The 12,454-nt window shown below is 34.3% G+C and overlaps 1 protein-coding gene across 1 annotated transcript; it reads right to left on the minus strand.

The window, feature by feature from the left end:
• Positions 1-10,160: 10,160 nt before the first annotated feature.
• On the minus strand, positions 10,161-11,561 carry LOC122298919 (putative beta-D-xylosidase). Its single transcript, XM_043108763.1, has 5 exons — positions 11,201-11,561; positions 10,980-11,109; positions 10,697-10,869; positions 10,502-10,603; positions 10,161-10,396 (listed from the first exon to the last, which is right to left on the minus strand). The coding sequence occupies exons 1-5, from the start codon at positions 11,559-11,561 to the stop codon at positions 10,161-10,163; spliced, it is 1,002 nt and encodes a 333-aa protein (XP_042964697.1).
• Between the last annotated feature and the right edge of the window lie 893 nt (positions 11,562-12,454).

Genomic DNA, 12,454 nt, shown 5'->3' on the forward strand with positions numbered 1-12,454 from the left:
ACAGTCAATAGACCAAATATTATGTTCAGTATGTGCTTGTGTGCATGCTTCCAATCATCTCCGAAAGAATCTCATTTGATTGCAGTTAAGTGCATTCTTAGATATTTTAGTGGTACAATTGACTTAGGGTTATGGTACCCTAAGTATACATCTTTCAATCTAATTAGCTACACAGATGCAAATTATGCTAGTTGCAAGATTGATCGAAAAAGCACTAATGGAGTATGTCATTTTTTATGTCATGCACTAGTTTTCTAGTTTAGTAAAAAGTAAAATTCTGTTACATTATTTACTACTGAGGTAGAATATGTTGCTGCTGTTAATTGTTGTACTCAAGTTCTTTACGTGAAGCAACAACTTGAAGATTTTAAACTCATATATCATCACATTCCAATCAAATATGATAATATAAGTGTTATAAATCTTTTAAAGAACTCAATACAACATTATAGAACTAAGCATATGAAATAATATATCATTTTCTTCGAGATCATGTGTAGAAAGGCGATATAGTACTAGAGTTCACAAACACACGATCAGTTAGCAGATATTTTCACAAAACATTTACCAAAAAATAGATTATGTATGATTAGAAGAGAAATAGGTATGATGCATGCTATGAATATCTCTTAAAAGATAGACCAGAGTCAATAAAAATATAGAGAAAATTTTTATAAATACTTTTACATAAATTTAAGGTTCTTAGCCTCATTTTTGAGACGCTCATTCTCTTCATACAATATCATGTCATCCCTATCCATGGGAATTGGCAAGTGGAATAAAGAATCTAATAGAGATTTCAACTGTTTATTCTTCTGTCGAATGATTCATTCCCTTATGTGAGACTCTTGAACAATTCGCTGAAGTACAATAATTTACTTTTTAAGCTTTTCAACCTTATAATTTCTAACTTGTAGCCAGTTAAAAAAAGCAACAATAGAGGATGAGTAGTGAATCCCAAGATGCATCAAGTCGTAGATAGTATTGGAGTCTAACTTATTATCCAAATTATTATTTTCTTACTACAACATGGCACCAATGGTAGTTTAAAAAAGGATAGGAGGTTGATGTGTAGAATATCTCATGGATGGATTTAGAGAAATGTTAGAAGAATGGGCCATGAAAAAAAGAATTGAAAACTTAAAACGAGAATATTAAAGAAATACAATTGAGTTATAGAGATGAGAATAAGATTTGATGCGAATTAGATAAACTTTAAGACTGATTTTATATAGTATCAGATGGGTGAAAATAATCATTTTTTTTTATAGAAACTCAGAAATCTCAATCTTGTTTGTCAATAACATCAAGCGATTTTTCAAATCTCCAGCCATACTTGTCGGGTCACGGGCGGCTCCAATTTTTCAACTATGTACAGTTTCTACTAACACACCATTTTTTTCAGTCTATTTACTTGTTGCGTTAGTAGAAACTGTATATAGTTAAAAAATTGAAGTCGCCCTTGACTCGATAAGTGTGGCTAGAGATTTGAACAATCCCCTGATGTTATTAACAAACAAGATTAAGAGTTTTGAGTTTATATAAAAAATGATCATTTTCACCCATCTGATATCATATAAAATAAGTCTTAAAGTTCATCCAATTCACATCAAATCTTATTCTCATCTCTATAACTCATCTGCATTCTTTTAATATTTTCGCTTTAAGTTTTCAATTTTTTTCTCAATAACTCATTCTTCTAACATTTCTCTAGATCTATCCATAAGGTATTTTACATATCAACCTCCTGTCCTTTCTACAGTTGTTATTGGTGCCATGATGTAGCAAGAAAATAATAATTTGGCTAATAAGTCAAACTCTAATACTATCTACAACTTAGTGAGTCTTGGGACTCGCTACTCATCATCTATTGTTATTTTTTCCAAATGGCTACAAGTTAGAAACCATGAGGTTGAAAAAATTTAAAGAACAAATTATTGTACTTCAACGAATTGTTCAAGAGTCTCACACAAGGGAAGGAATCTTTCGGCAGAAGAATAAACAGTTGAAATCTCTATTAGATTCTTTATTCCGCTTGACAGTTCCCATGGACAGGGATGGCATGATATTGTATGAAGAGAATGAGCGTCTCAAACATGAGGCTAAGAACCTCAAATTTATGTAAAAGTATTTATAAAAGTTTTCTCTCTATTTTTATTGATTTTGGTCTATCTTTTAAGAGATATTTATAGCATGTATCATACTTATTTCTCTTCTAATCATACATAATTTATCTTCTGGCAAAGGTTTTGTGAAAATACCCGCTAACTAATTGTGTGTGTTTGTGAACTCTAATATTATATCGCCTTTCTGCACATGATCTCGAATAAAATGATATCTTATTTCAATATGCTTAGTTCTAGAATGTCGTATTGGGTTCTTTGAAAGATTTATAGCATTTGTATTATCACATTTGATTGGAATGTGATTATACATGAGTTTATAATTTTCAAGTTGTTGTTTCATATAAAAAACTTAAGCACAACAATTACCCACAGTAACATATTTCGCTTCAGCAGTAGATAATGCAACAGAATTTTACCTTTTACTAAATCAAGAAACTAGTACATGACCTAAGAAATGACATGCTGCACTAGTGCTTTTTCGATCAATTTTGTAACTAACATAATCTGCATCTGTGTAGCTGATTAGATCAAAAGATGTGTGCTTAGAATACCATAATCCTAGGTCAATTGTATCACTAAGATATCTAAGAATACACTTAACTGTAATCAAATGAGATTCTTTTGGAAATGATTGAAAGCGTGCATAAAAGCACACACTAAACATAATATCTAATCTACTGGCTGTCAAATATAATAAGTTACCAGTCATACCTCGATATATCTTTAAGTCAACTGGTTTATCGGTTTCATCTTTATCAAGTTTAGTGGATGAGCTCATCAGTGTTCCAATTTCCTTAGCACATTCCATTTCAAAATTCTTGAATAATTTCTTAATATATTTTGATTGATTAATTAATGGTCCACTTTTTGCTTGCTTGATTTGCAATCCGAGAAAGAATGTAAGTTCTCTTATCATGCTCGTTTCAAATTCTTGCTACATAATTTTAACAAAAACTTGGAACATATTTTCATTAGTAGCACCAAATATTATATCATCAACATAAATATGAAAAAAAAAATATCATTATTTTCGTGTTTAATGAAAAGAGTTGTGTCAATTTTTCCTTTTGAAAAACTTTTTTCAATAAAGAAACCACTGAGTCTCTCGTACCAAACTCTAAGGGTTTGTTTAAATCCATATAATGCTTTTGTGAGTTTGAAAACATAATTTGGAGAAATATAATTTTCAAAACTTGGAAGTTGTTCAACATATAACTCCTTATTTATAAAACAATTTAAGAAAGCATTTTCAGCTTCCATTTGAAAAGGTTTGAAATTTTTATAACAAGTATATGCAAGTAGTACTCTAATAACTTTTAATCTACCTTTTGCATAAGTCAAAAAGAGAATCAATCAATTTTGAAAATATTCAAATAAAGCATGCACATGTGAAAGATGACAATCAATCATATTTAATATTTTCAAAATTCAAACATTTAATCTGCCATGCACATATGAAAGATGACAATCAATCATCTTTCAAAATTTTCAAATTTAATTTTCAAAATATTCATTCACATGTACAAAATGTATTTTAATGTTTTATGATAAAATATTAATTTTGAACCTTAATCCTAATTTTAAATTTTTAAGAGATTTACAACATTACTCTATGAGTTTTAATGTGAATTTATTTCCTTCTTCCTCATTCTTGGTTCCTTGATGTGTTTGACTCCATTGTGTAGACAACTTAAACTTGAGACTCCTTTATTCTTTGAATTCATTTGTCATTATTAAAATTTATGTGTAGATATATAATTATACAAAACTTGAAAACTTGGATTCAACATGAATTATGCAAAAAGAGAGAATATGAAATTTATGAAAATTTTTGCATATGAAAATTAGGAAAATTTATTAAAATATCTTTAAAATGTTATAGAGATAAGGGGTGAGTTATCAATAACTTAGTAAGTAGAGAACATATACTAATGTGTAAATATGAGCATTTACAGAATTCAGAATGCAGAACAAAATATTTATACGGTCAAAATGCATTATTAATACATGTTATAAAAAATATCAGAGCGAAAGTTACAAAATATTCTTATTCAAAATTCTCTTGGCATAGCATAACGAACCACGATTATACCAGAACATCGTATCACATCAGAGGCCATGTTTAACCCTTGTGGTAGGTTTGTGCAAATCTTGGTAGCTAATCGAGTAGAAACAGAATATGAATATTCCCTTTATTATTCTCGGAACCCCAAGTGTGCACATAGAAAAAATACCAGAAAATCACTTTGTTTCCAAAGTGGGTGTACTAGAAATAGAACAGTTAGTACCAACCCAAACATAAGCCACTATTAGCACCCGTGGTTAGGGGTGTAAATTTTAACCGGTAAAATGGCCCGGATCGGTTGTGCCGGTTTTGGACCGGTCCAGTCCGTAACCGGTTTCATAAAATAGAAAACCAGCCGGAACTGGTCCGGTTTCAGTTCCGGTCATTTTTAGACCGGATCGATACTATTTAATATATATACATATTTATTTATTTAATGTTATATATTATATATTTTATATTATATATAATTTTATATATAATAATATAAATATATATTATTTATTAATAACATAGATTCATAAGAAGTAAGAACCAAAAAAAAAAAAAAATCACTCAAATATTATTATTAAATTTTGATGGCCTAATGCAGATAAAACTCTTTATATTTTTTCTGATAAGTACATAAGACATTAATAGATAAATATAAATTATATATATTAGCATATAATTTATATAAATCTATATTAATAGCATAATTTTTTTGGCATAGCAATTTTTTTTTTTTACATAGCAGTTTTTTTATATAGCAGAATTTTTTGACATAGCAGTTTTTTTTTTAAACAGATTTTTTATGATAAATATGTATTTTATTAAAACTAAAAAACTGGACCGGAAACTGGTAAAACTTGAGTATAAGTTTAAGAGAGTAACTGGTGCATAATCAGTTTTAAAAAGTGTAAAACCAGTACCTACCAGTTCGGTCCTAGATTTTGTCTAAAACTGGACCAAACTAGACCTGTTACACCCCTATCCGTGGTAGGTCAAATAGATCACCATCCACAAACCACATTCCAAATTTAGAATGTTATGTCAAAAGTTTTTAAAAATCACATCATAGCATATTAGAGTTCAGAACATATTCATAACAAAATATAATCAAATCACAAAATATAATTTATGGACAATATTTTATATTCGTTTTTTTTTTTTTTTGCACAGTTTAGAAACAAAATACCAGAAGATAAATTCATGTCTACAACAATTATGACAAAAATACTTTCGCTTTCATATAGAGTTTATAAATAATGTTGAAACAAATAATGGAGGTTGTTTTTCATATTTCTATTAAAAATCAAAAGATGCATATTTTAAAAGTTGACATCATTTTATTTTTATTTTATATCAAGTCTAGCATTGGAGCACCACTTATCTGAACTTCTTAACTTTTTAGAAATTCTCCATAATAGTACTTAATGAAAATCAATCGTCGCCTATAAAGAAATTCACGTAACTTGAATAAATCTCCAAATGAACAGTTGCCTCATATTTAAACCTGAGATAACTATTTTAATTCCTCAAAAACCTAAAAACTCTCTTAACTCTAAAATACCATCACTTCTCAAAGTTCATTAATGTCCACTTAAGATTTACTTAACCTAATTCTCACTTATTCACAAATTTATTTAAAAAAATTTAAAACCCAAACTGTTTTAAAAAAATAAAAATTTGTTAAAATAAAAGTATTACTCCGCCCAAAAATAATTTAGAATCCGAACTCAACCCAAAAAGCATTTTACTTTAAAATCACTTAATGTAACACACTAAAAGAAATTGTACAAAACAGAACAAGTAAAAACAAGCCCACTCAAATAAATCCTTAAAATACCATGTTTTAACTTTTAAAAACTGAGGAGAAAAATTGTAATTTACTAACAAAAGTTTTACTATACTCTACGTAGAACAATTAGGAAGACGCCAACCAACAACCTTTAGATCAAAAGCTCAAAAGAAGAGGGAAGAGGCCGCGGCAGAGGCTTACCGAGAGGGCTACGTGTAGCGGTGGCCAGGGAGCCTATCGACGACGGCACGACTGGGTGTGGTGACGGAGCATGGAGGATGATCGAACTGCTATGCACGGCGGAGAGAGTGAGAACGTAGAGAGAGAGAGCGGAGAGTGAGAGAGTGGGGGAGGATCGACTAGGGCTTACCGAATCAGCACGGGGTGACTGGAGGAGGCACGGATGGCGATTTCTGAGGCTTTTTCTTGGTGTTTGACGTCTGTTCTGTCGTGGCTTCGAGGTTGCACTGACTGGGAGGCAACGAAGGCAACCTCTGTTTTGGCGGTGCGAAAACAGAGCACTCTCGCAGCGGCTTTCGATGACTGGGCACGGTGATTCGAGGGAGGAACAGCGACGTGGTTGGCTTGGCTTTGGGGTGGTGAGGCAGTGCTTCGGTGTTGGACGGCTGAGCGGGTTGGGGCCGTGAGGGGTGGGACAGGTGTATGAGCTTACGGTGGCTTGGGCTGCTCTATTTTCGGGGAGCAAAAACAAGGCTTTGCGTGAAGAAGGGGACGTGTAGCTTCCACGACAGAGACTTGCGGTACTGTTGCCGTGCGTGAGGATGGAGGCGATGTCGTGGAGGGAGGCTAGCGACGTGGTGGCTGGAAGCTATGGCAGCGAGGAAAACTTTCTGGGAAGAACAAAGAAACTGAAGTTAACGTGGAGGAGAGCACGCGGCGAAATGGCTCTAGCGAGGCAACGTTGTTTTGATGATGGTGGTGGGTTTGTTGTCGTATTTGAGGGTGAGGGTGACTGCGGCAACCCTAAAATTTGAGGAGTAAGATGAAACTACGAGAGGGATCTATGCATATATATAGTCATTTGAAAACAAAACCCTAGAGAAGGGAAGGGAAGAAACGTGCAAGAGATGGAAACAGGCGCGAGACGTGCATCAAGCGCGCCGTGAAAAATGGACGTGAAGATGAAGCCGTACGTGCATGTAGAAAAGTCTACGAGGGCTGTGAGCGAACTTGTGCAACACGAGGAAATAAAAGGATGAAAATAAATAAATAATTAAACTCTTTTCTGAATTTAAGATCTCGAATCAAACTCAAAAAAAAAAAAAAAAATTCAACTTGTTAAAAAAAAAATTCATCTCAGTCTAAAAAAGATTTTTTAACTTAAAAAATAAAGTAAATCATACCCAACTAAAAATCGTAATCAACTAAAATGGAAATTTTAGGCCCGTAGTTTATTAAAAAAATAATTAAAAACTTAAATCGACTTTTCGCACATATAAATCTTTTTTTTTTAAACAGCTGGATACTGGACTCTAGTATTACAGTACAACCGCAGCCCACTTTGGTGGGTTGTGTGATCTTATTGCAATTATTGTTGTGTGGAGTACATATCATTGGGATGTAAATCAATGATATTTGATACATTATATTCCAAGGGGATGGGGTCATATGTGTTGGAAACTCCAAAGTGTGAAATGTTACTTGAAGTTGCAGCTACCCACCCATCCACCAGAATTTTCTAGCAGTAAATGTTGACCAAAATTGTTGTACCGAAAGAAGGCTTCATCTTGATTAAGAAGTGTGAGAATTTGTCTCCCATGACTTTTCCTATAAAAGGAAGTCATTTGCTGAAAATTAAAATCATCCTCACTGCGGTGAGAGATCAAGGCAGGGCTGAGGACGAAAATAGGTTTTGGGGAAACCCATAAAAGAGGGTCATTTGAGAGATAGAGAGCTTGTTTATGAGTGTTTGTAATTTTGTACAAACATATTGAAAATACTGAGTTTCCGCTTCAGTGGATGTAAGCAAGTTGTCGAACCACTTAAATATTATCTCTCTATCGTCTTGTGTGTTTTTTGGACAGGCCAGAGGCGCAACAATATGAGCAAGTGTGTTCAAATTAATTGGTCAAGCATGCCATTCTCGGTGTGATCTGAGCATTGTACCACTACCATATCCCAGAAAAATGGTGGATGAGGCTTTCTTCATTTATCAGGCATAAAGGGCATTGGGAAGATTCCTCATCCATGCTCGTTATTCATGATTCTTGCTAAGGCGTGATGCTTCTATCTATTTTTCCTTTAGAACTCTCATAGCAAAACTAAATAATTTCTTAATTTTATTAAGAGCTTAGCAACCTTAATCACTGCCAACGAAATTAATAAAATTGAGAAGTTTACAAGAAGGTTTGAATTTAACAGTGACCAGAAAAATTACTAAATCCATTGATAATATGTCACCAACTTAATAGCCCATGGAATTTATTAATTACTTTAAAGCTATTTACTACTTCTAACTTTCACGAGCGATACGTTTTTAATTACCATTCTAAGTTCAAAAAAATAAAAGTATTTGAACTCTTGCAAAATTAAAAGTTAACTTCAGGTTTCTAAAAGTCAACCAATAGTACTGTTTGATTGAAAGAAGACTTCAAATTTCCAAAAAAGAAAGAAAGACTTCAAATTCACATTCATAACATAGGCATTGATTCAAGCATGTGATGGAAATTAACAAAGAATCCTATATCCATCACTTCATTTGTTCTTACTTAATCCGTTATTATCTTCCGGTAATGTCCACTTTGAAACTCCGAGAATTTTTCTTTTCTTGCTCGTTTATTGAGAAAGGAATCCTAGCCTTCTTGGTGCAAATGTGGTCGTTGTTGATCTTAGAGGCTTAGACCCAGTTACCATCATAAGTTTCAGGATCTTGTAGGTTTGATATCTTTTAGATTTGTTTGCACGGAAATCAAATGCTCAAGATTATTAAACCTAAGGTTTCAAATTTCATATAATTATATATCTACACATAGATTTTAATGATAACAAATTAATTAAAAGAATAAAAGAGTCTCAAGCTCAAATTATCCACACAATGGAGTCAAGCAAATTAAGGAACCAAGCATGAGTAAAAAGGAAACAAGTTCACATTAAAGTTATAGAGTAATGTTGTAAATCTCTTAAAAATTTGAAATTAAGATTAAGGCTTAAAATTAATATTTTATTATAAAGCATTAAAATACATTTTCCACATGTGCATGAATATTTTGAAAATTAAATTTAAAACTTTTGAAAGATGATTGATTTTCATCTTTCATATGTGCATAACATGATTAAAGGTTTGAACTTTGAAATATTAAAGATGATTGATTGTCATCTTTTACATGTGCATGTTTTATTTGAATATTTTCAAAAGTGATTGATACTTTTTTTGACTTATGCAAAAGGCAGATGTTTTTGTTTGAAAAATTTGAAAAGTAAGTGTGCTCCTTTTGTCATAGGCAAAAAGAAAAAGATTAGGTTTGAAGTTTTTGAAAAATGAATGATGTTGTCTTTGACCATTGAAAAAGAAGAATCTTTTATTTGATTTTTTTGAAAAAGTGAATGAAGAGCCTTAATCCTTGTTCATTTTGAGAGATATATATTTTGCATTGTATTGTTCTTATTTCACTCATCGAGGAGTATTTTCTGATAACCTATCTACTATCAGCTCTTATATCAGTAAAATGGTGTGTATAACCCTTGTGTGTATAGAAAGTGTTCTACACAGGGAATAGTTGAATCACCACGTGTAAGGTGATTACAAGTGTAGAGGGTGTTCTACACGGATCCTTTGTAGCGGTGTTGTTCAAAGGTATAATAGATTTCTATTTCCACTTGAAGGAGGTTGAATAGTGAATTTGGGGATCCTCAAGGGATAACTTGAGGCGAGGACGTAGTCAGTAGGGCCGAACCTTGTTAACATACTGAGTTTGCTTCTCTCTTACCCTTACTCTTTATATTTATTGTTGTTTCGTATTTTGTTTATATTTTATATTGTATATTTGATTTATAATTGTTATTTTTTTAAAATACAACTCAATTCACTCCCCTCTTATATTAGTCATCTAGGCAACAAAGATCATCACCGATTTGAAGTTTATGTTCACCCAGCGGAATTCTTCGAATCCCATATTTGTCTACGGCGCTGAGGTGCTTGCACACATGAACATCAATCTTGACCTGTTGCTTACACTGCAACATGAACTTTCTCAAAGCCTATTAATTGCTTGTTGGTTGCCCATATCCCAGGAGGTGGGAACGAGAATAGAAGAAGCGAAAGAATCCCATCCAAAGTTCCTGTATTTTTTACATCGATGTAAACGGGTATTATGAGTTCATCGCAATTAGCGTGCTCGATCTTGAGACCATTGCTCATGACGGAAGAATTTTTCAAGGCATGGGGGCCAGCATAGGGGACAGTGACTGTGACATCATTTGGAGGTTTGGCTAGTTCAAGGTTGAATCTGGTGTAGCTCAAGCCATAGCCAAAAGGGAACACCACAGGGCCCTAGTAGAATCTGTAGGTACGACCAGGGTAGCCTGTGAATGGGTTTGCCCGCATGTCCATGATTGTCATTGGCACCCTTTCTACATAGCCCTGTGGGTACCATGTCATGGGCAGTTTTCCTCCTATAGAAAAGAACAAGTACATAAGTGGAAGCATTAGAAAATTTGTCGATTGGGCCAAGTTAGTAAAAATACAGTATCATGTATAATCAGTACCTGGATTGTTTGTACCAAATAAAATATCTGCAATGGCAGCTCCTCCAGGCTGACCAGGATAGCCAACCCACAAGATGGCACTGATTTGGGGATCGTTCTTCGCAAAGGATACATCAATAGGTCCACCGCTTATTAGCACCAACACGGTAGGCCCTCTTGAGGCTTTGGCCACCCTTGAAATAAGCTCTAGTTGGTGTCCTGGCAAAAGTAGCCCTCCCTATCTACGGCCTCTCTCTCAATAGATTGGTTCAATCCCATGACCAAAATAGTTGCATCGGCGTGCCGGGCTGCAGCCTCCACCTTCCCAAATCCTTGGACCCCTTCACAGGCAACACCGATGCACCCTTCTTGGTGAATGGCCCTAGCATATCTCCTTATGCCTTGTAGTGGGCTTGTGTAAGCACATGCAACACCTGAATCAAACAATAAATCAAAAAAAGATTTGAATATAGTTATAGGTCTAGTATATGAATTTTTCTTAACAAAAATGGATACATGACTTACCAGCATAATTTCCTATCATTGTAACTGTAGCATTGGAATTGGGCCCAATGACTGCTACAGTTCGATGAGACCGGATGGACAGTGGCAACAGCGACCCACGGTTCTTTAGCAAGACAATACCTTGTCTAGCGGCCTCAAGGGCTAGCTGTTGGTGGGTTGGGTTGCATACATCTCTTGAGCCCAAGTTCCCAAACTCCCCTCCTAATCGCTCCCCATCAAACATACCCAACCGCATTTGCACCGCAATTGTGTTTGTTAATGCATTGTTAACGTCAACTTCATGTATTAGGCCTCTTCCCAGAGCCTGCTCTGTGTGCACTCCGAGAAAGTGTCCACAATCCAAATCCAAGCCTGCAAACATCACGTGATGCTCATTTACAACCAAATAATAAGCTAATTGTTATAAAACTATCGAAAGGAGAGAGAGAGAGAGAGAGAGAGAGAGAGAGAGAGAGAGAGAGAGAGAATTCAGAGAAGTTATGAAACTTATGAATTTCTTAAAGAATTCAACGATATATATAGGCGTACAAAGGGAACTATGCCAGTTACTATGCAGTACTATGCATATGTACTATGCCAGTTACTATGCAGTACTATGCTGGCACTATGCACTGTGCGATGTCGGCCATTTACTATGCCAGTTACTATGCAGTACTATGTTGGCACTATGCGCACTGTGCGATGTCGGCCATTTACTATGCTAGTTACTATGCAGTACTATGCTAGCACTATGCACACTGTGCGATGTCGACCATTTACTATGCCAGTTACTATGCAGTACTATGCTGGCACTATGCACTGTGCATTTGACTTCTAGCTCAAGGTGGTCATACAATTTTACAATGTTATTTTACAACACTCCCCCTTTGGATGACCACATATAATGAATATGCCTCGTTAAAACCTTGCCAAGGAAAAACCCTGTGGGAAAAAACCAATGGCGAAGGAAAAAGAGTACAATATTCATGTGTACCGTAAAATGCTTTAAGATTGCCTCATTAAAACCTTGCGAAGGAAAACTCAGTGAGATAAAACCTTAGCGAAGGAAAAAGAGTACAATCAGCATAAGTCTTCAAGACGTTACTCCCCCTGAAAAGTGCATGATAAAAGGTCTTCAAGTTTCCGCATTCCAATGTTCTGTACAATCTTCTTAAATGTTGCAGTTGGTAATGCTTTTGTGAATAAATCTGCCAGATTATCACTTGACCGTACCTTCTTGATATCAATTTCAACTTTCTTCTCATGAATTGCAAT

Source organism: Carya illinoinensis, chromosome 16, assembly GCF_018687715.1.
Source record: "Carya illinoinensis cultivar Pawnee chromosome 16, C.illinoinensisPawnee_v1, whole genome shotgun sequence".
Taxonomy (NCBI): domain Eukaryota; kingdom Viridiplantae; phylum Streptophyta; class Magnoliopsida; order Fagales; family Juglandaceae; genus Carya; species Carya illinoinensis.